Raw genomic sequence first — 27566 nt, 5'->3', positions numbered from 1 at the left:
GGTGCAACTGTTTTTAGAGTGTAACCGTCACCATGACAGGCTTGCTTTTTTGATGCGTCACAACCTCAGGCCCAGAGAATGTGCCTCAACAGTATCCCAAAAAGTTACGAAACTAATTACAATAATTTTGGAGGTGAGTGTACGCATCACGAACTTGTCCTAGTGGCACTTAGTACACACGAAACAAACTGCGGCACATGGCCAAGCTGCTTTTCGCTAACTCCGTCACAACACCGTCCGTGGCCAGTGAAAGAAAAGTATCCCAGAAAGTAACAAAATTAGTTACAACAATGTTGTGGGTCAGAGAAAGAGCTTCAAACTTGTCCCGGGAAGATGCAGTACACGCGAAACTGCGTTACACGGCCGAGGTGCTTTTCGTTAACTGGGTCACAAAGCCGGGTGCGGCGAGCGCGCCCAGAAAATACCGAAATAAGTTATAATAATGCTGGGGCTCATAGAAAGCCTCTCAAACATCTTCCAGTACGGGTAAACTCAAATTAATAACGCCAGGATGGCCGAGCTGGTTTTCGCTAATTGCGTCACAAGTCTCGGTTCCGTGTCATAAAAGCCGAAATTACTTGAAATGCGTCGCAGACTGTCACAAAAAATTTCTTGCCTTGCCGTAGTCCAATAATGCAGTGGTGCCGTGTCGAAGTGCTGAAAGAACGCAAAAAAATGACGCGATCACAATGAGGGCCCAAACATGGTCAATCCGCCCGTCTGTTTCGCCCTCGTCCGCCCGCGTGCTGATGCCTCTCTAGTGGAGAGCGACGCGCGTATCACCTTTCTTGTCCGCACGCCTGCTCGTCTCTCATTGGCTGATCCGAGGCGGTCGGGTGTCGTCACAGCAAACATGGCGCATGCTGGAAGCGAAGCGAAGCGGGTACGCAAGGCCTGAGCTACAGCCGCGTCAGAAAGAGTATTTTTCTCCTTGATGATTTTTGCGGGAGTCATTTGTGAGTTACTTATGAGCTAGTTAGTTATGATTTTTACGCGGAGATAGTCGCCGAAGGCAGCAAGCCGGTTTTCGCCCAGTGTCCCCTCTTGTTGAATTTCTTTCGCTATGCTTCACGGCTCACCAATGACGACCGCATTCCCTAGACTAATTGCGTGGTTCTAACAGTGCCGGAAACTTGCACCGTTGCCGAGTGTGAAGACGAAGTGAGCTTTGCCACGCGTGCTCGCAAGGTGGGCACTTTATGAGAAGACAAAGGAGAGAATAAAAAAGCTGGCCCAGTGAACGGGCGTTGTCTCTGCTCTCTCCTTTACACTGTGCATATATGAATCGACGATTTCGCCTATGTTCTTTTTTTCCAAGTGTTATTCGGTACAAGAAACGCAATGATCTGTTTCCTTTGGTTTGGTTACTGAAATAAAAAAAAATGAATTCCGCATGTATTAAGCGCGGCTCATGGTCGGAGATTATCACATATTCAGATTTCAACACCCATTACAATCAGCACTGCAATCACAAGTGCGACTCATGCGGTTGTTGTGCTATATTTAATAGTACAATCTCTTTATAAAAAGCGTTCTTCGGCGTCCCTCGGCGTCCTCGGCGTAACGGAGCAAACAAGCGCAGTGAAGGACGAAAGCGTGAACGCCGTTCGCAGCGGGGTATCCAAGACGGTGTGAGCGAAAATAGCACGAGGAGGAAAGCGCAGCCGGAGAGTAGGGCGAAAGGAGGTGCTGCAGCAGACGTGCTCCACGGCTGCACCTTCACGGAGCGCGTCCACCTGCGCCGTATATGGAGACAATGCGCTTACTGGGGCTGGGGACCCACTGGGTATGCGCTACTTCGCCTGCGTCGTCGCCGCTGGAGAATGAGCTCGGCGCGAGCCGCGCGTTTCCGGTGTTCACGCTTTCTTTCTCTACAATTAGCGGCGCAACTGGCGGAAATTCTTCGTCTGCCGCTGTTTCTAAACGAGCTACCGAGCTCGGTGCCGCTGCCGAGAGGAGCAGCATTCCATTTGTTCTTTGCCAAAATATACCGCTAATTGAAAACACCTAAATAGCTGCGCACAAAATTCGCATCGTTAGTGATTGTTTTTTTTTAATGCGCGCTGAAAGCCCGAAGCTCAAAAATGCGCTAGCATGTTACACTCCTGTAATATGTGAACGCGAAAGCCTGCTGTACACGTGTTTATTTCTTAAGCAATCGGAGGGGTCCGACTTTCCTCAAGACATAAGGAGCCGTAGTGTGAAGTAAACATATGGCCCTGTGGGTCGATCTGCTCAACGACACATGCGAGCACCTAATGCACTACATAAACGTTCTTTCGTTCATTCTTTAGTTCTCTCTTTCTCTCCGTCTTTTTTTCTTTTCCTGCTTCTTCCTTTCCTTCTTTTGCTTTCTTTCGTTCTTTCTTTCTATGTTCTTGCTATCGTTCCTTCTTTCCTTTCTTCATTCATATTCAGAGACTGCATCTTTGCTTGCTTACGTGCCTATGAGCCATTCCTCATGATAATATTTATTGCATCATATTTTTTGCACCACTTGACAAGACTCCGCTTTTTTCGGCTATGACCCATTGCAGCGAGCCACTTAAGTCTTTCGTAAACCCGCCGTCGCTGCTTAGTGGCTATGGTGATGGGCTGCTAAGCACGACGTTGCGGGACTGAATCTCGGCCACGGCGACCGAATTTCGATGGTGGCCAAATGTGAAAACACCCATGTACTTAGATTTAGGTTTACGTTAAAGAACCCCATGTGGTCCAAATTTCTGGAGTCCCCCACTATGGCGTCCCTCATAATCATATCGTTGTTCTGTTGCGTAAAATTCCACAATTTAATGTTTTAAGAGTTCTCGCCTTAATAGAGAGCACTACAAAAAAAAATAAGAAAGAATGCGCTGTGATTCGAAGCCTTTATTGTCTAGCAGTAGGCTCGCTCCCAAAAATACTCATTCAAGTTTGAGCTAAGGCCGAGTTCTACGCGAATTTTTAAGAAACCACGTGGTGTTGAGCACTCCCTTCACTTCTTTCGCATTTGTGTGCGTGACTCGCATCATCCTTAAACGAATACTTTGCCGCTGTAGAGAAGTGTGCAGGGTGAAATTCGTTAAAGATCTGGTGCGTCTAGGTTAAATGTATATATATATATATATATATATATATATATATATATATATATATATATATATATATATGTTCCTTTAATGTGCCTAAGCGGGTGCACATGTATGTCCTGATGTGCGTGTGTCGGGATGTTCGTGCTGCAGCGGCGCCTTCCGGCAATTAATTTTACTTTCTTGTTGCAAACGAGAGCCTGTAATCTGGAAAAAGAAAGTAAAAGAAACCTAAATGAGCACGTGCGAGGCAGTGATGATCTTCTGCGCTTTATCAGCGAAGCCGAGCAACAAATAGTGAGCAAATGTTGGGAACAAAAGTTTCGAAATATTACCATTGTGTTTTGCTGAGGTTCAGTAAAAAACTGACGAGAAAAGTGAAGTGCTGACTTATGCGAATATAAAGAATTTATGTGCAGTTTCTAGAAAATATCTTCATTTTGGTCAGGCGCATTGAGACTGTCTGCCCCCTGTAACAAAATCGCATGCTTTATAACATGCGCTCAGAAGCTATTGAATATGTGATTTTTTGCACAAACCCTTATTTACCCTACCCCTTTGAATTTTGCTTACGCGCAACCCATAAATTGCACCTCAATTTACCTAAATGTACAGGCAATGTAGAGTCTCCTAGAAACAATAGGAAACAGCGTAGAATCAGCACTTAAATTTCTCAAGCACAAAATGAAGGGATTTCATTAAAGGCGGTATTGAATCCAAAAGCACATTACATCTCATACACATTGTACAAAACGTATCCTGTATGTTCACAAAAATTTGTCTTGGTGGCTCTTCTAGGTAGGTCAGAGCTGCGGCCGAATTTATTTTGTGTTGCTTTTACAACACACTAATATTAGTCCGGAGTTCTTGGTTACGTAATTTATTGCAAAGTTCCCGGTGCCGATAAGACTTCAAACATTCCCTACAAGTTCTACATAAGCTGCCTTTTATTTTCATCAAATATAAACAAAGTGCCTTGCAATGGAGAAGAAACACGAATATAGGGCACAAAAAATAGGGAAATGTGGAGGTTGGGTAATTATTTTAAATTTTCCCCCAGCATGATAATTCCTGAGCATAAAAGCTTCGCCACGCCTTGGCGTTGACATACCGCTCTTTTCACCTAGTTTGGTGCCTCCTGAAGTTCCTTTAGGACTCCGGAACCGTTGCGGATGACGAATGTAAACAAATCTGGAACGCTTGAATAAGTAATTGTTCACGAAGGCTATAGATAACCTACACAGGTCAAACATTTAGGCTTCGTCGCTAGCAATATACTTATTACTGCAACAAAACAAGACCACCGTCAGTGTTCCCCGATTCATTATTTCAATATAGGTTTGGCGACAACATTTCGAAACATTTTGATACAAACAGTCATCGTTTGCGTCGAGCAGTGTCTTTGTTACCATAGTTAGGATAAGGCTAACAGTGTACGCGTGTCAATATGATCTCTGATAGAGCCTTGATACGCTCGCCTTCACAAAACAGCGCTTGAGCATATGTGTGAATGCTGCGTAACCACAGCATCTGAAAAATAAATATACAAAAATAACCTCACAACGTGATAAATAATAAGTAATTGTATTATTAATTAATAATACTCGCTTGTGCATATCTCACGCGCTGTGGGGATGAATATGATGCGCAACATTTTGCAGGTACCTAAATATTTGGTGTTCCCTAGAGCGTCACCAGGTGGACTAACGTGGCTTTATAAATCGAGTTGTGTGCCTGACGCGAGTGCACGAGTTTCTAACGAGAGCAACACGATGACTGCCAGGTTGACGACAATCGTGTGGCAGCAATGATTTTCAGTGCGCTCGTTCGACCAGAACATAGAGAAGCGAAATGCTGGTTTCTGCAAAGGTACTCAACGGGCTTTAGCGAGACAAAAATGAATAGTGATGTGATCTGCCACTAATTGTTATACAGTCGTACGTACGTGTCTTTGTCTCATCGGTGTACGTTAAAATGCTGGTGCCATTTGTGCTCCGATAAAAATGTGAAATACGATAAACTTGACCAAAAATAATGTTCGTACAGCGTCTCATAGTTCGTACATAGCCTTCGCTGCTAGACGCTAAGTACTGGTAAATGTGGGCTGCTCTCAGAGAAGGGGCTGCATAACAGTATTCGTGATCTGCAACGACGAAAGACAAGACAGGGGCTCGGGAGCAAGCGTCAATTGCTTGAAGTAGCTTGTTGCCGTTAACGTTAAAGAAGTAAGCGCGTGCGGTTGGAGCATCGAGATCTTGCTTTGAGGGCGCTAGGTTTGATCCCTTCATACGATGCTTCATTATTCAATAACGGAGCTCTCTCTGTCGTGCGCTGCACTTTTATTTGCGTAAGTATTACTACGCTACCCAACGAGGAAACCCGTCCGCCCGTCCGTCCGTCTATCCTGTCAGATGAATCATCGCTTTAAGAAAACAATGTATAAAAAAACTGAAGAAACCCGAAAGGAACTATAGGTGGTGGTGAGTCTGGAACCTACGATCCCACGCTTAGAAGTCGAATGTCTTACCACTGGGCTAAAGGCCCACGCTTGCAGAAGGTGAATATATCTGAACTATATGGATGTCTTTTACCTTTATTACCACATCTAAAGCCCACTAGGAGTGCTTTAGGCATTAGTAAAATCCAGATTTTCCTCAAATTCGTTACAGAACACGCAACATAACCTTAGGATGCGGCTTCCGTTGTGGCATTCCTTCACTGAAACAAATGCCACCGATTTCTGAGGGCCCACGCTATTCGCGCCGAGCAACATAGACAGATAAGCAGTGAATGAATTGATAAGGTTCATCATGAGTGATGAGCTTTATGGGTCCAATTACGGTTGATTATGTGAGTTCGATGCAGACGGATGAGGTTCTGAACAATGATAAGGTCATTAAATTGTCAGATAAATTCTAATAAGATTTAAAACATATGATATAGCCCGATAATGTTGATAGGGGCGATAAAATTTGATAAGGGTTGGGTCGTACCTGATGCGGTTGATAAGGACAGATAAAGGTTTACAAGAATAGGATCGACAGCGATAACATTGATAACGATCGATAAGGCTTGATAAGAGTTTGTAGTGGTTATGTAAAATTTGATAAGATTCACGATGACGCCGGGCTGCGTAGGGATGAGAAAGTTACACAATGCCTACGCATACTTAGGCAAATGAAGTGGAGTTTCTGTCGTAATTATCTTTTTCTTTTTTAAGTGGCAATTTTCTTTCAATCTGACCGATTGGAGTCTCTGCGCTGATAAACCGGTATACCAGTTTCAGCTCCGCGCACAGGATATTGGGTGACACGGATGCAACAGATTCCCCTTTATCCCTAGCGCGCTCATTACTTCAGGGTCACGCGCGAGGATGCATGACTTAGCGCCGAGTGAGAGAAAACAATCATGTGGCTTCTTACGTCCAATGTGAAGCACCGTGCACCGGGTCGCGTTCGGGTAGTTTCTCAGCACCAGAACGACGCCACATTCTTTCAATTATTTCTGTAGCAATAGGAATTATATGAACACTCCAGGCGCACTTCTCCAGTCACCGTTGCCGTCGCCGCGAAGTTCCGCGTGAGTGAAAGCGTGGGAATGAGCCGATGAACGTGGGTCAATCTCGCGTGCGTGAGCGATGAACACTGCCCGGATGCGCGCCGTCTCCTGTGGCCCCCGAGGCAGGGGGTGAGGTGAGAGAGGAAGGGCGTTCTTCTCCAGCGGCTGATACTCTCAACACCAAAAGCTGCTGTGCTTCCATGTCCTGCTCACCCGCCACTAAGTACAGAGCGGACACAACGACGGTGTCTACTACGGCGTTGGCCACGCGAATCGTGGACGCCTTAGTACACGCCTTTAGTGGATGCCGTATGGACATGATGCCGGTGCTCGTGTGTCTGGAAGGCGGTCTACAATGTGGCTAAAGTGCTTTCCCGCTCGGGCCTCATCATCAAAGTGAGCTTAGGTGTTTGCAGGGTGTGCGTAGTGCCGCTAGCTTCGTAAGCGCTCTGCTTTCGACGTTTCGTTCGCCTTGAAGCGACAGATACACGGAGGTCAATTGGCCCGCGGCTGCTTCCGTGCTTACTGACTCTAGTGTTTTCACAGACAGTTTCCACTGTCATCGAGCGAGCTGTGTTCATGTGCACCTGTGCATGTGTGACGCCGTGCTGTTTAATATAGTTAAAACACCTTAACGGACTTGTTAGGTTGAATCCACGACAGAATGGGTAAGCCCGAGTCAACAAGGACGTAGAAACAAGCAGACGCGCAATAATAGCGCTGTCTATGCGCGTCTGTTTCTTTTACGTCTTCGTTGAGTCATGCCTACATATTCTATTATTGTTAATTTATTTAGTAAGCGAATGTTTATAATTTTATAAGGCCGATAAAACTACTGTCCTTACTTCGTAAAGCTATATACTAATTTACCTATATAATTTACCAATTTACCAAGCTATATATACCAATCGGTACTTCGCCTGTCGGGTGGAACTGCGAAATTTTTATTGTGACTGTGCCAGATTGTGTTCGTTATCAATCGCCTGCGCCTTCTCTCAATAGTTCCCAGGTCAGATTAGGCGTGTTTTCACTGAGAGCACTTTACTTTCCTTTTTTATTACGACTACACCACCACCGTGCTAAGTGTACACTAAAATACGGCTCCCTACTGCTCGGCGTGTAGACGAGTACGGCTAATGCCTACCTTAAATGTTGTACATGGTGCACCACGCGTCACCACTGATAAAAACGGATTGATCAAACAATGGATTTAATCAAACAATGGCTGAAGTGATGGGCAACATTGTAAAGAGACTCTTTAAAAGTAGCCGCGCAGAGTTCGATATAAAGGAATTCCTGCACTGCACCAGTAGTTTTTGAAGATTATGGGGATGTTAGTGTACGTAGTTGGAAAGTACTCGATGAGACAGGCTGTATACGGTGTGTCCTAGCTGTCATGAACCAAGAATATTTAATATTCAAAAGCCAACTGCAAAAATGAAGGTGAATTATTTCATCATTTTGGGCGTCAAGGGCAAAGTTAATTCTTAACCTAACAATAATTGTACGTTGTACGGTGCGGATAATCGACTGGTGCCTGACGACATGATGACGCTCGATATATCAAGACTACCCGGAGAGAGACAGAAAACAATGAAAATTTCATCTTTAGGTTTAGCACGTGTGATAAAAAGGACATCAGCCCAGGGCCACTCACTTAGTGTTCATCAGTTCTGCACGATGAACGACAAACGTATTTCACTATAACTTCTTAGTTGAAATTTCCTTTGAAATACGCACTTTGCCCCGTTTTCTGGCCTAATTGGTGCCCTTGAGTGCCATCTACTTGTCATTTGCGCATTTAAACACATGAATTTTTTCGTTTGGATCATCAATGGCTCGTTCCAAGATTACGAAGCAACACCACGCGAAAAATGCCGGCATCTTATGGAACTCGGCTTGTTCTTAAACTATGACCATTCAATGGTCTAGAAAAATTCAGAAGCAGGCCAAGACGAGGGAAAGTACAGGCACTGGTGTAAAAAATGGACAATTTCAAGTTTAATCACACCTGTACACTTATATGTGGACCGTAGCTTAGCTAAGAAAAGGCAAACGAAGGTGGAGGTATAATACGAAGTATTACGCAATCTATGTAATTCATTCATTCGAAATTCCCTAATTTCATATATATAAAGCTCAGCCGATCGCGACCTATTTCGCGCAGTATGCTGTTATCGAGGCCGCTCCCCCCTTTTGCTATTTACTTGTTCTCCAGAGTTTCTTATCTACATGGTATTCATTTTTAACTCAGAGCCTAGCTTCCATATAGCAGTTATATGCAAGGACAAAAGTGACATTGCGCATTCTTTTTGCTCGCTAAGCACGCAGCTTGTGCTTTTTATTTGCTATCATACAATGACGCAAATGAATGAACACAATTTTACGCATAAAACCGCCGGTGCAGCTGATAAATATCGAATGAAAGAAATCACTGAAGCTATAATGAGGACCCAGCCGCAAAGGCGTGTGGGAAACGTATTGTGCAACCTACTTAGGGTGGATTGGCACTAGGGTACATATATCTCATGTAGCTGGAATGGATGGATAAAACTTTATTGGATCTATGTAAATGTGGTTGGGCCCCTAGACGTCCGGGAGCCCCCTGGCCATCTCTAGGCAAGCACGGTCCACCAGCCAGATCTGGTCATCCGAGCAAGTGGCTCGAAGAGCGGCCTCCAGCGAGGAAAAGGAAGGGTTGGGAATAGGTTCTACCGCCAAGGGCATGGGGCAGCTCCACAAACAGTGGAAAAGATCTGTCCGGGGTGCTCAGCAGGTGGTACATTGTGGGTTATGGAGACCAGGGTATAATAAGTGGGCCAGATAGGGAAAAATAAGTGCTTTGGTCTGCATCTGGCGCCAGATTAAATTCTGATGGGCGGTAAGGGTATGGTGAGGGGGAGGCAAGTTTCGTCTACCATCCCTGTAATACGTGGTAATCTGGTGGTAGGAGCAGATCCCCTGTCCTGGTTTTTCCATGGGGTTGGGTAGTCCAGGGTCCGGAAGAAAGACATCGGACATGCGCTATAACGCGCTCGTTCCCGAGGACACAGTCATGCCCAGGTAGCCACGTGATAGTCACGTGGTTGGGAAGCGAAGGAATGCTTTGCAAGATGTGTGTGACCGTCTTAGGTGCTACGCCTTGAAGAAAGTGACGGTATGCACTGTGGGAATCAGTGCAGATTTCTGTAATGGTAGAATCCGCAGCCGCATGCGCCACTGCTAGGGCTAATGCGACCCCCTCAACCACATCGGTGCGCGCTGTTTTAATCTAGGCACAGCCATGGCAGTGGCCGTGACTATTCCTTTGAGCGTACCGGCCGCGGCGTCGACATAAAGGACGTCTTCGCGATTTTGGTAACGTCGGGCATAGTAATCAGCCTGCGCCTTACGTCGACCCGGATAGCGGTGCGAATTCATGTTTCGTGGCAACCGTTTGAGTTGCATGTGAACTGCGAGTCTTACAGGAATTGGGAACCACGGCTCTTCTATCGGGATCGTGGCACTTGGCTCATACCCCAGAGTTCGGAGAAGGATTCCCCAGAGGGTGTTCGGGTGAGGCGCAGAAGCGGATTACTCCTCTGTGCCTCTATGATTTCCTCGACGGTATTATAGAGACCAGTCTGTAGGAGGCCGGTAGTGCTAGCGTGCATCGGCAGGCTCAGTGCGGTGTTAACCGCCCGCCTGATTAGACGATTAGCCTGATCGATTTGCCGGGAGAAGCAAAGAGAGCCTTGGGAGCTAGGCAAAGGGGGAAGGCCGCTGGGGAGGATCCGGTAACAGCAGGTTTGTTGAAGGATGGGGGGCAGATTGTTCTAGAAAAACTGGCCAACCTGTATACGCAATGCCCCATGACCTCGAGCGTACCGGAATCTTGGAAGAATGCTAACATGATCCTAATCCATAAGAAAGGGGATGCCAAAGACTTGAAAAGTCATAGGCCGATCAGCTTACTGTCCGTTGCCTACAAAGTATTTACTAAAGTAATCGCAAATAGAACCAGGAACACCTTAGACTTCTGTCAACCAAAGGACCAGGGAGGATTCCGTAATGGCTACTCAAGAATAGACCATATTCACACTATCAATCAGGTGATATAGAAATGTGCGGAATATAACCAACCGTTTTATTATATAACCAACCTCCCCATAGAGCCTGTGACATCCACAGAGTCATATCATCAGCATAGAAAGTGTGGTGCACTTCAGTGATAACTGCGAGCTATCTGGCGAGTGGGACCGTGGCTACGTTAAATAATAGTGGTGATAGGCCTGCTCCCTGGGGTGTGCCCCTGTTTGGGAGGGCATGTTGGCGGCGATTGTGTAATTTCACAGCGTTTATTGCAATACGAGAGCGGTGAGTTGATGTAAAACGTGACATTGCGCGTACCACTGGTTGTCTGCGTAGTTCATGGAACACACAGGGAGACGTGTTTTCTTGACGCGTTGTCGTGCATCATTGTCCATAATGTCGTCCGAGTGGGTTGTGTATTAACATTGCCTTACATGGCACATCGCGTCGGGGCAGAAGTGTTAAACTTTAATTTAATTATGGGGATGCATGTAATTTCAATAATTTTTATCATTGCTGGCATGTAATTTGTGTAATTTCTTATAATCGAATGCACACATTGAATACATACATTCGCGTTCTAAATGACGTTTAGCTACGTTGCGAAGACGCCCCTGATGCGCGCGACACTTCTTTCGGGCCTGTGTGTCATCAGCGCTGAGCGCCCGCTTGGGAGCCATTTTGATGGCGCTTGTTTACGAGATCCTTCTGCATACATCGCCAGCACGCTGTTGAGACCTCAACTACAAGTGTTCGCTTTAGGCTATAGACGAATGTAATGTTTACGCTATCACAGCCCAAGACGCGACCTTCACAGCCCAGCAGCTGCGTTTTTGTCTCATAGGAAAACAAGCGCGGCACTAGCCATACGCATAAACTGTGAAACGCTGCAGCGGCGGTGGTGCTCCGGATGCGTGGAGACGAGTGCCATCTGGTGGTGTTGCAAGAAACCTAGCGGCGTGCGCGAGGAAGAAAATCGGGAGAAGGGGCAAACAAAGATTCACTTCAATATCCAATAGACATTTACTGACACCTGAAATAGCGCGCATAGTGCATTTGTGGTACAGCTAGTTGGAACGCTACGATATAATATTAAAACGGAGTGAACATGCTCAAAGCAGGATCGGCCGTGGTGGTGGTGGTGTGCTCAATTCAGGGTCCATCTCTTTTTATGTTCGAGTCCGCTCACGCCATCTCTAGACCCAACGTGTCGAACGTACCGGTGCATTTTTAAGAGGACGATTTATCTTGAAGTGTTTTACCTTAACAGATGACAAGGGAGTGACTGTTTTGCTCGGAATTCACTGCACCGAGTTTGATGACGCGCGCTGCGTTTGGCAGAATTAATTAAAATTGACTGACTGCCAAGAGCAGATTGTCATTAACGCCATTAGCAGAGTTCAAAAACTTCTTGGAAATGACAATATTAATAAAGCGTAATAGGTTAGACCTTTTTAGCTAAGCAGAATAAAGAAACCTCGAAATTTGCTTGCTTGCCCTCATTGAGATATTGTAAACAGCAGGGAAACTGATACAATTTTCACAGTTCTGCAATACACCACCCATTCAGTGCAGAGCTCTTAGAAGGACTCTTGTAAGAATTCCATTTGTTTGGTTGAATTGTAAGTTCACGTATAGCAATCTTTGGCTTAAGTACTTTGACGTTAACAGCTGTAGTTTACAAAGCAAAAATACCTGATTTTGCTGCACAGTGCTGAGTGAATTTTCTGTTTATATTCTATTTAGAACTAGCTCCACAGCGAAGAGCCGTAACTATTAACTATTGGGCCACTATTTGGGATAGATTTGAAGTGTTATTTGAAGTGAATGATTTTATGTATAACATATTGTCAAAATCTCAGACTTTCACTTAAGCAGGCGGCTATATTTTAGTGTCATCCAAATGTTCCTCGGCATTACTCCACCGCCAATAAGTTACTCTTTCAAGTTAGATACACTAGGTGGATGGCAGACATGGCTTAGCACATGCCATACAACTGCCAGGTTGAAGTCAGGTTTCATGCGTTAGAACTTGCCAAAACTTTGATGAAATTATGAACCCCGCCATTTGCTCATCAAGAAAGAGTACTGAAAAGAAAGTCTTGTTATTTTACATAGTAATTAAAATTGCACAAGTATTCAAACATCTAACATAAATTAAACGCGCGTTACTATTGCAATGATATCGAAATAGAGAATAACTATTAGACATTGTCAATACTTTCTCTACAATACTTAACGGACATTTCTAGCAGTGCTTAAGGAGAAAGGTTGATGCTGGTCAATATCACGATACATTGTTATTGCGCAGGAAAACCACGATAGCTGCGCAGACATTACGATTTCTGAACGAATATTTGGAGCATATCACTTTTATACACATATTACTAGCCGTTGAGAAATCATGTGATGGCTTAGGCAGCATACGAATTCGTTGTATTTATTTGGAAAAACAGTGTATTTGTTGGGACAATCTCAACATGATTTCATTGTTCCAAAACTAGGTGCATAGGTGTAATATTTCATTTAGCTCATTCAACGGACACCAAACAATACTACCTGCGCCTGATCACGTCCTACTCTTTTGTGTTCATTACTGACATTGTCACAATGTATGAGATAAGGTCGTAGTTTCAATTTTCACAATTATTATAATATGGAGTCTGAAATAACGGTGAGAAGCCTTGACTGAACTGAACTGGCACAAAAGTATTTAATCATGGGTTACGCCGTACACTGTTCTTAAAACTGAGTTAGTTCAGTGCAAACATACAGAGCATAAATAAACACAAATGACGCAGACGACCTCGTTTGTGGTTTTTTTTATATCTTGTAGGATTGCGCTGCAGAAAGCCAGTTTCAGAACCCGTCACCTAAGCCTAGTGACTTGTGTAGTCTACTATATACGTAAATAACACTCTTTTTTCATAACATACTCGGCAGAATTTCTCGTTTTACATTATAGAAATTCGGAATATTCAATACTCGAATACCGTTTTTTTTAAATGTCGTTTTCTTAGAATGTTTGCATTCAATTGCTAAAATCGCTCTTCGGATGCCCGTATTAATAATGAGAAAGGGCTTCGAAGATACCTCACTGAGGAGGCGTGTGAAGCGTCTGCATTCTTCAAATTATTTTTGGAATCTTCTACATTACTTTGTGTAGTATTCCTCATTACACCGGAGATCAGAATATAAGACATTACATATTCATATGACATTAAATTAGCCGTCTTACCTTGTTTTAAAGCCGTTAAAGCTCGTTTAATCTGCCTAATTGCTCCAACTTTCTCGAAAGCAATTTCCTTCTCCAGTAAATTCCCCGTGCTTAAATTGGAGGCTGACGCAACGGCAGCCATCTGGGCAGGGAGTCGAGGAGAGATCCCTCTTAATGAAGCACTGAAATGGTCCACAGAAACAGCAAAATTTACTACTGCGGCAGCACAGACGACAATGTACAAGTACATGATACTCCTAAATGGCAGTATTCTGATAGGCACTATGGCTAACAATAAAGTGAAATTGCACGTAAGGACCTCTTTACTGATTTGACCGAAACAACAATTGGTTGGGGGCAACCCACTGCCTGATGCGCGTACTTGTATCGCTGATACGAATACAGAAAGCACTGTTGTTTCCGCAATGTTTCGTAAATCCTGTCCTGTAAATACAGCATTTCAGGAACATTTCCCATAGGGCTGCCATATATTCGCGTTGTAGGTAATATATCTCTACAGCGGGCACAAAATTGGTTGCGACACGATGTATGACGAAGACGGACGGTTCGCGCAGCTTTTATCAGCAGTTGCCATTTCCTACATGAGTGGACAGGGGGCCTTCAGTGAGCCTGACTGTAAATGTGAAAGATTCGCATGCAAGGTACGAACGTGTCAGCAACCACATTTTGCGGCACGCGACGTGCATGAATGGCAACGACGCTTTTTCTACTCCGGCTATGGCACTTTCGAGAGACCGGAAGGCGAGCGAATGGACGAGGATAGCTGTAAGCAGAAGTTATGTGGTTGGCGGGAAAGCTGTTGCACCACCCCTCTGTACTCAAAGGAACTGGCTTCCCGCGACTAGGAGTACGCATATTCATCATCATCATCATCATCATAAACAAGACGAAGAAGAAGAAGCAAGCAAAGGAAGCAAGCGAAGCATAGCAAGCAAGCAAGCAAGCAAAGCAAAGCAAAGCAAAGCAAAGCAAAGCAAAGCAAAGCAAGCAAGCAAGCAAGCAAGCAAAGCAAAGCAAAGCAAAGCAAGCTAGCAAAGCAAGCCAGCAGCGACAAGCAGGAGCAGCAAGCAGCGGCGGCGACCAGAATGCGTTGTTGACCAGCAGAATGCGTTGTTGGTCAAGTTGGTTCATTGTATTTAGAAAGATTGGATGCGCTTTGTGGACGAGTAACACCCGCGAATTTCCTAATTTCATCGCTCTACTTAGTCTTCTGCCGTCCTCGAGTCCGTTTACCTTCTCTTGGCACCCATTCTGTAAGCCTAATGGTTCAACGGTTATCTAACCTGCACATTACATGACCTGCGTACATCCATTTTTTCGCTTAATGTCAATTAGAATATTCGCTATACCCGTTTGCTCTTTCATCCAAACCACTCTCTTGTTTTCTCTTAACATTATGCCTAGTATTCATTGTTCCATCGCTCTTTGCGAGCTCCTTAACCTGGTCTCAAGCTTCCTTGTCAGTCTGCAAGTCTCTACACCACATGTCAGCGCCGATTAAATGCACTGATTGTACACCTCAGTCAGGAGCTGACAATGTCAGCTGTATGCGATCCAATCCATTTTTATTCTTCTAAGAATTTCCTTCACATAATCAGGGTCCCTTGTAATTAGTTGGCCTAGGTAAACATACTCCTTCACATACTCTTAAGTCCGACTGGCGGTACTGAACTCTTCTTCCCTTTCCAACCTATTCGTCATTATATTTGTTTTCTGAATATGAATATTCAACCCCACTCTTACACTCTCTCTGTTAAGGTCCTGAATCATTTGTTGTAACACGTCTGCAGTGCTGCTGAATAGAGCAATCTAATCGGCAAACCGAAGGCTGCTGAGATATTCGTCGTAGATTCTTACTCCTAAGTCTTCCCAGTTTAATACCCTGAATATTTCTTCCAAGCATGCATTGAATAGCATTGGAGAGATTTTGTCTGCTTGTCTGACCCTTTCATTTACAGGTTTCTTTTTAACTTTCTTTTGGAGAATTAAGGCAGCTGTGGATTCTCTGAATATATTTCCAAGATACTTACGTAAATGGTGTGTACTCGTTGATTACGTTATGCCTCTATTACTGCTGCTATCTCTACTGAATCGATGCCTTTTCGTAATCTATGAAAGTCATGTAGAGAGGTGTATGGTACTCTGCAGATTTCTCGATTACCTGATTAATGACATAGATGTGATCCATTGTAGAGTATTCCTTCCGGAGGCCACCTGATCCCTTTTTTGACAAAAGTCTTGTGTTGCCCTTATTTTAGTGGACATTATTTTAGGGAATATTTTACATAATACTAGGCCCACAGGGCCCATACTATAGGCCCATACTGGGTCCACAGTTTTACAATTCTTCAACGTCTTTCTGTGGATTAGTGTAATGTTTGCATTCTTGCAGTTTTTTGGTACCCTTGCAGTCGATAGACACTTCGTAGATAGAGCTGCCTGTTTTCGAAGCATTATGTCTCCTCCACCTTTGATTAAATCGATTGATATTCCATTTTATCCGGCCGGTCTTCATCGTTTCATGTCTTGCAAGGTCCTTTTGAGCTTATTGCTAGTTATAGGAGGAGTTTCCGTATACTGTTCGTTACTGTTTCCAATGGAGGCATCCTGGCTCCTCTGGGCACTGTACAGGTCAGTATAAAATTCTTCAGCTGTTTTACTATACCTTAGAGATTGCTGATGATATTACCCTGCTTATCTTTCAGTGCATATATCTTGGTTCATCCTATCCCAAGTTTCCTTCTCAATGATTTCAGGCTGCGTCCATTTTTTTACGGCTTCTTTTCTTCAGTCTTTCTCACGTTGTAGTTTCCAATATCACTTATTTTCGCCTTGTTGATCAGTTTTGACAGCTCTGCGAATTACATTTTATCTCTTGAGTTGGACACTTTCATTCTTTGTCGTTTCTTTAATATGTCTTCTGTTGCTTGGCAGAGCTTGCCTACTGGTTGACGGGGTGCCTTGCCTTCCAGTTTATTTGCTGTCTCTGAATTCAGCCTAGTTGCAGTTTCATTCATTACCTCTATGTCATCTTCGTCTCTCTCTTGTAAGGCTGCATATTTGTTTGCAAGTACCAGCCTGAATTCGCCTACTTTTACCCTTACTGCCTCAGGTTGGCCGATTTTTTCTTGACCAATTCTACTGTTTCTCTTTTCAAATTGAGGTGAATCCTAACCCTCACTAGCCTATGATCACTGCACTTTTTCCTATCTATAACTCCTACATCCTCCACCACACTGGGACCGGCAGAAAGTATGAAATCAATTTCATTTCGTGTTTCATCATTAGGGCTTTTTCAAGAACACTTTCCGTTGCTCCGCTTCCTGAAAAATGTTTACATTATTCGAAGCTTGTTCCTTTGCGAATTCTACCAGCTTCTCTCATCTAGCGTTCGTAGAGTCGATGCGTAGTTCCCAATTGCTTGTTCACCAGCCTGCTCCTTCCTCACGTTTGCATTGAAATCGCGCATTACTACAGTTTACTGAGTTTGCACTTTTCTTATCGCTAATTCAACATCTTCATAAAACTAATCCACTTCCTCATCATCGTGACTGCATGTTGGAGCGTAGGCTTATACTACTTCTAATCTACACCTCTTATTAGGTTTGATTACGACTACTGCTACCCTCTCATTAATGCTGTAGAATTCGACAATCTTGCCCGCTTTCTTCTTATGGATTAAGAACCCCATCCCGCATTGCTTTTTATCTGGGATACCTCTATAGCAGAGGACATGGCCATTGTTCAGCAAAGTTCTTCTAATATCATTAAGTCCGATGATATCCCAGACAATGTCTGATAGTTCCTCAAAAAGTCTTTCTAAACTAGCCGCATTCGTGAGAGTTCGGCTGGTAAAGGTTTACAGGGTCAGTTTTCATTGGCGGCATGTCCAGACCCTGGGATGCTTAGAGCCCTCTTCTGCGTTACAGGTCAGACCGCCGCCACGGGCAAACGCTCCGCAGCGGCTGGGGACTGAGGCCCATGGGTAAATTGCAGGGTACATCAGGAAGGTAGCGGCCGAATACTGCGAAAGGGAGGTCAATTACTATTCTGGTGAGGGAGTGCCTTTGTTCGATTTAAGTGGGCCTTTCTAATTTCGCGTTATACCTGGAGACTAGCCGGCATAAAGGAATCTGCGTCACCGGACATCGATTCATGGTGCCGTTCTTGGCGCAGTGAAGCGATCGACGAAAGCAGCGGAGCGTTCGCCGGCGAGGAATTCTGCACCGTCGCCTCTTTTGGTCGTTGCCCGCTGCCAGTTAGACAACCATGGTCCAGCATCGAGGACGACTACTGCCTATATAAGCAGCTGATCTTCAGTTCGCCTTCGGGCGTGAAACCGGCGCGGCCATGACTGCGTCGCTCACGAACTTCTTGTTCTTCGTGCAGGTTAGTTACGATGATGTATGTTGCACTCATCCCATCCTTGCGCTGCCGGTTTCACCCCCTGTACTTTTTGCAAGTGTCAGTTCAAACTCGAATGTGCAAAGAAAACTTTTCCCTCGGCGTCACCATTTCTCTCTTTTACGGCGGTGCGCATTTTATCTTTTGGTATTGCTATTATGCGGTGACGTCGAAAGAAACCCGGGTCCCGGAGACGACATTCTAAAGCAGCTTTTGAATGGACAGAAAGAGATAAAAAGTAAGCTAAACGCTATTGAACAGTATCAAGCTGATAAGAAAGACGCAATGTGTGACCTTACTGCACGCATGGCTAAACTCGAATCTCAAATAACTAAGCTAGAGGAACTGCAGAATACTGTCAGAGAGTGCAAAGAAATTAGTGAATTGCAAGAAGCCAAGCTGGAATCCCTTGTTAACAAGGTAGACGATCTCGAGAACCGGAGCAGAAGGAACAACTTGCTTTTCAATGGGGTCCAAGACAACGAAGAACATGAAAAGTATCAAGTTTCTGAAAAACACGTTTTGGAAATCTTTCGGTCTACATTGGAATGTGACGCTGTAAACAATAAAACAGCCCACCGCCTTGGAAGGTACCAGTCCGGGAAAAATCGAACAATAATCGTCAAATTTGCCACGTTCAAAGAGAAGCAGGCTGTACTGGCAAATGCAAAAAAGTTGAAGGCAACAGAAATTAGCCTATCGGAAGACTTTTCGGAAGGTGTGCGGAAAAAAAGGAAACAGCTGTGGGAGTACGCGAAGAAGCACCGAACAGAAGGCGATAAGGTAAACCTGAAGTACGACACACTATACTTAAACAAGACGAAGTATGTATATGATGAGTCGCTCAACCAGGCTGTACGGTCTGCTTGACAGGCACGGCCACAGTACTCCGCTTTCACAATACTCGTAGTAAACTGCAGAAGTATTCGAAACAAAACCGACGACTTTTTCAGTCGTCTAGAAATTGCGAAGCTAACTGCAGTAATTGGAACCGAGTCGTGCCTGGACGGCGATATAGGTGATACCGAAGTATTTCCCGAAGGCTACGCCTGTTATAGGAAGGATCGCGGTCGTCTTGGAGGCGGCGTTTTTATTTTAATTCATGAGGCAGTCGACTCTCGGAAGCTGGACGTTGATGTCGGCCAAAATGAGTCAGTATGGGTTCAACTTAGGTTACAGAACGGGAAATTTCTTGCATTGTGTTCGTTTTATCGCCCACCTGGAAGCCCGGTTAAATTACTGAGTGACCTGCCTGATGCCATGGAGAGAATAGACGCCGATATCTTATACGTAGGTGGTGACTTTAACTTACCTGACATTGATTGGTCCCGACCAAGCATTACAGGTAACTAAGGAAATGCGTCAAGTAAAGAAATGATAAGGATATGCCACTCCTTCGCATTATCTCAACTGGTGCTAGAGCCTACTCGAGGAAATAATATATTAGATTTGCTGTCCACTAACCTTCACACGGTAGTGCACTCTACAATGATAGTACCTGGAATATGGGATCATAACGCTGTCGTTTGTAACATGCACCTCACATACGCTAAAATTGTTAACTGCGGCCAGCGAGGCATATATGCTTGCAAAAAAGCCCATGCGCTTGACATATGTCGAGCACTAGACGCATATTACGAAGTTTTTGAAACCTTATCAGAATCTAATGATGTGCATGAACTGTGGCGCATATTTAAAAGCAAAACCTTTGAATTGCGGGAACGATACGTTCCATGTGGTTGTTGACGTCACAGCGTGGCAAAAGTAAGCCATGGTATACGTAGGAAGTACGCAAAATCGCCAAGCGAAGGCAGTATGCTTACGCTAGCTACAAGATGAACCAGTCCGCCACAAGAAAAGTTAAATTGCGTCACCTTACAAAAGAAATGAAAATTGCAGTGAAACAGGCCAAGGAAAAGTTTTTCGGCTCTTTCCCCTCGCAAATTAAAAACCAGCCTAAAGTATTCTGGAAGCTTATCAAAATGAATAGAAAGGACGACTTATCAATGCCCCCCTTAGACGATGCTGGCATCGTTGTTCACGAAAATCTGGCTAAAGCAAAATTCGTAAACTCATTCTTTGCTTCGGTGTTCTCTGCACGTGGAAACAGCAGCAAAATGAACACGAATTTTGGCAAAATGGGTGATGAAAAAATGGAAGACATTTTGTTTGGTCAGAGGGGAATTGAACTGATACTAAAGCGGCTGGACGTTGGTAAGGCTTGCGGTCCTGATGGCTTACCTGTTGCATTACTGTCATCGTGTGCTCACTCTGTCTCAAGATATCTTCGCGTTATTTTAGAGCGCAGCTCTTTGGCGTCCGTTCCTGGGTTTCGCGTCGTCGTCGGCGTTGTCGTCGGCCTCGTAACCAGCTCCGCCCCCCTTTCATCCCCCCAGCGCTAGCAGCGACCGACTGATACCGCTGGATGCCGCTGACGCCGCTAGAGAGTCAAGATAACGTGACTGCATAGAACACCGTCGCCACCATGCAGAAAGAGGAGGAAAGGGTCCCCCCCCCTGTTCTTGTGTGGCGGATAGGGTGCTCTTCAGTTGCCGACACGCCGGTTATTTCACGTAGGCCCCGGCACGTAGACGAATACGTGACCACCTTCCCACGGCTAGACCTGGTTCTTAGCGCTGCGGAAGCGAGGGTATCATATTGTTTGTGTCGGCATCGGCGGCGTTGTCCCTGAAACCAACTCCGCAGCTGGGGTTGACTCACTATCGGCGTCAGCGGCATCAGTCAGTCGCTGCTATCTCTTCCCTCCTCCCTTTATCGTGTTGTCCGCTTGCTGCGCGCGCTTCTGCCCCCATCGTTTGCCGCTGGGTGTACACGCCGCCCCCCTCCCCCCTCTTCCTGCGAGTCTCCGGTTGTCAAAGCGCCGGCTCGAACTTAATTCCTTTCTTCGCTCCTTCTCCAATGCAACCCCTGTGCGGTGGCAATCAGAGAGCCAGATCGGTGGCGGCGGATCTGTATATGTGCACCGCCCGAGCCGAAATTGCCGCTGCCGTTCGCCCTGTGCGGTGGCAATCAGAGAGCCAGATCGGTGGCGGCGGATCTGTATATGTGCACCGCCCGAGCCGAAATTGCCGCTGCCGTTCGCCACTGCGAAATTATCTGCCAGTTCTTTCTGAGCCATGAGCGAGACGACCGATGGAAGTCCTCCGTCTGCTGCTGCTGCTGCTGCTGCTAAACGAGCTGCCAGAGCAGAGGCCCAGCGCCGTCGCCGTCAGAATCCAGAGGTGCGTGCCGCCGAAGCAGAAGCTTACCTAGTGGAGTCTTTGTTAAAGGAATACGTGTGAAAAATAAAAAAAAATTCTGTGATAGCGCATACATGTGTTGCTTGATTTCTTTGCCTCAATCTATCGAAAAGGTGAAACAGCTTATTTGCTGCGCTCAAATTTCGCATTAGGAAGTAACGTAATCGTCGGTAATTTTTTGATAAATCATTACAAGAAAGTGCCTTACCTGATGATTGGAAAACTGCAAATGTTTTCCCTGTGCACAAGTCTGGACCCCATAACAGTGTATTCAATTATCGACCCATTTCTTTGACATGTATTGTTTGCAAAGTCTTTGAACATATCCTTTTTACTAGCATTATAAACCACTTAAACAGATACTCACTTCTAAGCCCTCAGCAACACGGATTTCGTACAGGTTTTTCCTGCGTTACCCAGGTAATAGAACTAACACATGATATAGCAAGTGCATTAGATAACGGCTGCTCTGTTGATTCGGTTTTTCTAGATTTTGAAAAAGCTTTTGATGTTGTTTCCCGCGATTTATTAGTAGAGACGTTATCATGGTATAATTTAAACACATCAGTTATTGCTTGGATTAAGAAATATTTAAGCTCAAATCACCAGAAAGTAGTTTTAAACAGCCAACATTCGGATGACATTGAGGTAACATCAGGAGTACCACAGGGATCTGTCCTGGGCCCTCTCCTGTTTTCAATCTACATGAATGACATATGTGTTGAGATTTCGTCTCCTATACGTTTATTCGCAGATGATTGTGTGTTATATAGAGTTATTCATAATGAAAATGATTGTCTTGCCTTGCAAGGGGACCTGAACAAGGTTACGGATTGGAGCAAAAATTGGGGCATGCGTATAAATTTGCAGAAAACTGTTCACCTGTCTTTTACAAGAAAACGTGCTCCTCATCAATTTAAATACAAAATAAGCACTCAGCAGCTGTCATCTGTATCCGAGTTCAAATATCTTGGTGTTTTTTTTTTACCTCCAATCTATCATGGCACCGACATATTGAATACGTTTCAGCCAAGGCGTGTAGGGTACTAGGCTTCTTGCGACGAAATGCAAAACATTTTCCTTCGGAAACTAAGCAACTCCTGTATATTAAGAATGTTAGATCTGTCCTCGATTATGTTTGCGATGTATGGGACCCTTGGCTAAAGGTTGACATACAAAAGTTAGAACGAGTGCAAAATTTAGCGGCTCGTTTTGTGTTCCGTAATTACTCTAGGCATTTCAGCGTATCACGTGCGAAAGAGAATCTTGGCTGGGAACTATTAGAGGAGCGAAGAGAATCACTCAGGTTAAAGTTCTTTCACAACATATTTCATTCTAGAACTGGTATTGAACGCGATAAGTACATACTTAGGCTTGATTATGTATCTTTACGCCTAGATCATGTGAACAAGGTAAGGGAAATAAAATGCAAAACCGAAATGCTACGAATGTCTTTTTTCCCAAGGACGATTTCGAACTGGAACAGGTTACCGCAGGACCCCGTAACAATTCTGTCTAATGACGCATTTTTTTTCTTCCTTGTCATAACATGTACTTTTGATGAATGAAGTTGTGCTCTGAGGACCAATGCTGTCTGACGATGTATCTTTCTTTTTCTTCATTAAGATAACATATTCTGTTATTGACTGAAGTTGTGTTTCTCAGGATGTATATGTTGTGCCGTAAATTATTTTGCATTTATTATGAAATGACTTGTACTGTTTGTTGTATATACTATTTGACCCCCCACCCCCCACTGTAATGCCACGCTGGCGCTGTGGGTGCTGTAATAAATAAATAAATAAATAGAAGTATAGCCCCACTTCCTCTCGGCACCTTTTGCCGGTGTCAGGCGTCGCTCCAAGCCTTCATATGTGCGCTGAAGGAGCTGAAATTCAATCTCACCATCGTCAAATTTAAAAAAAGGAAGCTTTTAGAAGGATTCGGACGTCCGACTATGGCAACAGAGCATTCGACATAGCTCAGTCAGATAATTCCGTAGGTGTCGAGGCTACCTTATCGCCAACAAGTACACCCCCTAGGGCCGTACAAGCCTAAAAACTTCTGTGATTTACCCGCAATAATAAGTCAATATTGAACAATTTCAGCTTTTGTGGCCTTGTAGCTCCGGAATTCTCGCGTGCGCAGGCGGCCGGGAACTCGGCTAGGCAAATTAAACGGGCGCTGTGACGGCCTCGGACAGCACTGTTGTATATTATGTTGTATATCCAGGACATTGGCAAACTTCGCTACAATGTTCTTTGAGAAAAGTAGAAAACGTGGAAATCTCAATAGTGCCACTGGAAATGCATTCAGCCTGCCCTCTTGCAATTAACACTCTGTGGTTGATGCTATAATCTTGAAAGGCTGGATGTTATAGTGAAACAAAGTGAGTTCAACTGATCTTGGTTTAGCTTCTTATAATACTGCTATGAACGGCACGTGTCACGGCTTGCCGTTTCCAGCTGCAGCTTATGCTAAAACGTTGGGCCGGATTGCGCTTATGTACTTCATAAGATAGCTGCAGTCGGAAGAGAGATAGAGAGAAAACTATTTGGTCCATTAAGGGTTTAGCGTTCGGTCTTCGTCTTCATAACTGCTGACGCTTGAATCACTAGCTAGACTTCTTGCCATAATTTTGCTAATTCAAACGCTGATAAGCCATGAGTCAGCGAACAAGAGCATCGAGGCGTTGGACTTTGCGGTGTGATAAAACTCGTGTTAAGCGTACATGAGGCATGTACAACGAGTTTTTGGAACAGTTGGTCACTGATTGTAGGCATTAGAGCAGCGCCAAAAACTCTCGAAAGAAGGGAACACTGACACACATGGATTGTCCGTGTCTGTCAGTGTTCCTGTCTTCTGTGTGTGTTTTTTGTCGCTGCTGTTATGCCTGCATGAGGCGCGCAATTGGCTCACAGTCTGTAAAACTATGTAGTTCTTCTTGTCGAAGAGCAATTAATCGGTACTCTGCCACTCCGAAGGTGAACCACCCGCACTTACCCCAGATAAGCATAACGCAGATGCGTCGCCAGCCGGAGAATATTTCCAACCGCGGGCACGCGGATCCTTTCATTACAGATATTGTTTCCATTACGACATTCCTGAGAAAAATGTGTGGCCATATAGCGTAATACTGGTCCATTCTTATTTTACTTCACTCGACTAACGGCAAACTTCCGTAACATCATAACAATACCATCAAACGAGCTCCTCTTTACAGGATATCACCTTTGTTGGCTTTCAAAGCGAATAACTTTGCCAACCTTGACCGATTCTTATTATCAACTTGGCCGACAAGAGCGCAGAGCCCAAAAGTTGCTAACGTGTCGGGTGGGGAGAGCTAGTGAAACAGACGGAAGAAACCATGTGAAGGAAGAGGAGGGATTGCCAGCGCCTACTAATGGTCGGCTTCCCTTTGCTAAGCTTCGCGATGGCTGGTCGAAAATGGTGGCGAAGTGCAGCAGGGACCTAAAAACACCGCTAAAACGAATGATCAATAAAAAGAAGCTGGAAGAGTAATGTGTTCTAGATGGGCTTAGTATCTTATATTGACACGCCAAAAATCTTCTTGTATAGGCCAAGAAATTCTTTCTTGGTGGAAGGTCAGAGTAGGCACGGCCCAGAGCGATTGAAGGGCTGCCATCTTCTATACCTTTCCGAACAAGGCAGCCCTCCAGCTGTTCCGAAAATATTCAGTTTCGTTCAGCATAATTGCACACCATTAAAATCTGCTTTAATTGAAATCTCCTGACATCGAATTTACATAACCACCGATGCAAGGATCGGGCGGTCACCCCCAGCGTTATCTGAACAGCCCAATGAAAGGCTCTCCTCATTTAAAGAAGTTCACTTTTGTTTCCTTTCAAAATGAATAAAATTGCCTACATTGAGCGGTTTTTCTTATCAAATTGGCTGACATGGTGCGAGGTGGATGATCAAGTGGAGAGGGTTTCGATTAGGTCGAGCAAGCGCAATGAAAATAGATAACCAGAAGAGGAAGGCGCTGCTGACATTGGCAAGCGGTCCGCTTCCCTTTGCTTAGCTTGCGGTGACTGGTCAGACATCGCGGTGGTATGCAACAGAAAGTTACGAATACGGCTGAAACGAATTGTCAACAAAGAAGAGCTGACAAAGTGAGGTTGTATACGTGCAAAAATGAATAACGTTGTACTGCCACGCAAAAAAGCCATATTACACGCAAATAAATCCATGCTCTCCGGCGTGACCCTCTCGTCGAGATGGCACGCCGCCCTGCGCAGCTCCCATCTCGACGACCAACTCTGGGCGACCCAGCAGGCCTACGAAGCGGCGAAGAGGCAAGACCTCGACGTCCCATCGTGGGAGGCCTAGGCTCAGCCGACTGAACTGCTGGTCGTCATTAAAGTTTACTCTCTCTCTCCGGCGGGCGCGAATAGCATGTGCCTCAGCGATTAGCGCGGAGCCATATTCCATTCCTATCGGAACGGTGCAGTCTCCGGCTATTAAAAATCGTTTTTGTTCGGCATATTAACACATCTTTAACGCGCATCCAACAGTTTGAAGCAGTAATTTTTATGGGTTTCACGATATCACGAGAGAGACAGGCGAAGTGGGCGCAGCCCGAAATCTTTTGACCAATGTCGGAGGGAAAATGGCGAAAATGCGCCGAATGAGAAACAATTCCATTTCATTCGTCTATTGCTGCATAATCAGTGTGTACACGTCATACAGGTGGGCAGGTATAGCAGTTTTGTGACGTAGCATGGCAGACATTTGAAGTGGGGGAGGGGCGAACATTTTTTTATCAGTCGTGAAGCGCTAATTGCAGAATTGCAATAAGAATGTTAGGATAGCTTTCCGGAATAGGGCCCAGTGTTCCCAATTTCATGGGCAACGTTCATTTCATATGACGAGCTTTCGCGGTTCCGTGAATTCGCGTGAAAGGCAGTCGACGTGGGCGCAGGGCGAGAACGTTTTAATGTACAGCTGAGGAATAATGTACAGCTGACGGATGCAGCGGTGGCGTAGAGGTAGGGCATCCGCCTCGCGTGCGAGAGGACCGTGGTTCCAATCCAGGTGCAGCGCAATTTTCCACCGGTATAAAAAAATTCGCGTGTTGATAAAATTGCACAAACACGCCTGGAATGCGGCCTGATCCCGGTGACAAACCGGTAACGCACTCCCTCACCAGAGCAGGATTGGTCACCCTGGTGCAGTACTTCGCCACAACCTCCTATATGAATACAACAATCAAACCCCGGCCCTACCCGGTCGTATAGGTGTACGCCCCACCAACCAGTCATGATGACCAGGATGTCGAAAGCTTCTATGAAGACGTCGAATCGGCGATGGGTGAAGTAAAAAAAAATACACTGTACTGACTGTACTGATGGGCAACTTCAATGCCAAAGTAGGAAAGTAGCAGGCTGGAGTCAAGGCAGTAGGGGACTAGGGCATGGGCTCTAGGAATAGCAGGGGAGAGTTATTAGTAGGGCTTGAGAACAGAATAATATGCAGACAATAAATACTTTCTTGCGTAAGCGGAATAGCCGCAAGTGGACGTGGAGGAGCCCGAATGACGAGTCTAGAAATGAAATAGAGCTTATACTCGGCGCTAACCCTGGCATCATACAAAACGTGGACGTGCTCAGCAAGGTGCGCTGCAGTGACCTTTGGATGGTACGAACTCAACTTAGCCTAGACTTGAGGAGGGAACAGAAGAAACTGGTACATAAGAAGCCGATCAATGGGTTAGCGGTAAGAAGGAGAATAGAGGAATTCTATATGAAGCTAGAGAGAAGTTATTCCGCCTTATTTCAGGAAGAGGACCTTAGTGTTGAAGGTAAGAACGATAATCTTATGGACGTCATTGAGGAGTGTGCAGTAGAAGTCGTTGGTAACTCCGCTCGGCAGAATGCCAGTAAGCTATCGCAAGAGACGAAAGATCTGATCAAGAAAAGCCAATGTATAAAAGCCTCTAACCCT

General features: G+C 45.0%; 1 protein-coding gene across 1 annotated transcript in view; it reads right to left on the bottom strand.

The window, feature by feature from the left end:
• The window catches only part of LOC142575987 (uncharacterized), a 195090-nt gene that overhangs the window by 156185 nt on the left and 11339 nt on the right, over positions 1-27566 (bottom strand). The window contains exon 3 of the mRNA XM_075685854.1: positions 13936-14096. Coding sequence (XP_075541969.1) covers positions 13936-14096 — 161 coding nt within the window. The remainder of the gene's footprint in view (positions 1-13935; positions 14097-27566) is intronic.

The sequence above is a fragment of the Dermacentor variabilis genome, chromosome 3 (assembly GCF_050947875.1).
Source record: "Dermacentor variabilis isolate Ectoservices chromosome 3, ASM5094787v1, whole genome shotgun sequence".
NCBI classification, from domain to species: domain Eukaryota; kingdom Metazoa; phylum Arthropoda; class Arachnida; order Ixodida; family Ixodidae; genus Dermacentor; species Dermacentor variabilis.
The sequence above is the reverse complement of the archived record's forward strand: the minus strand, read 5'-3'. Positions and strand labels throughout refer to the sequence as shown.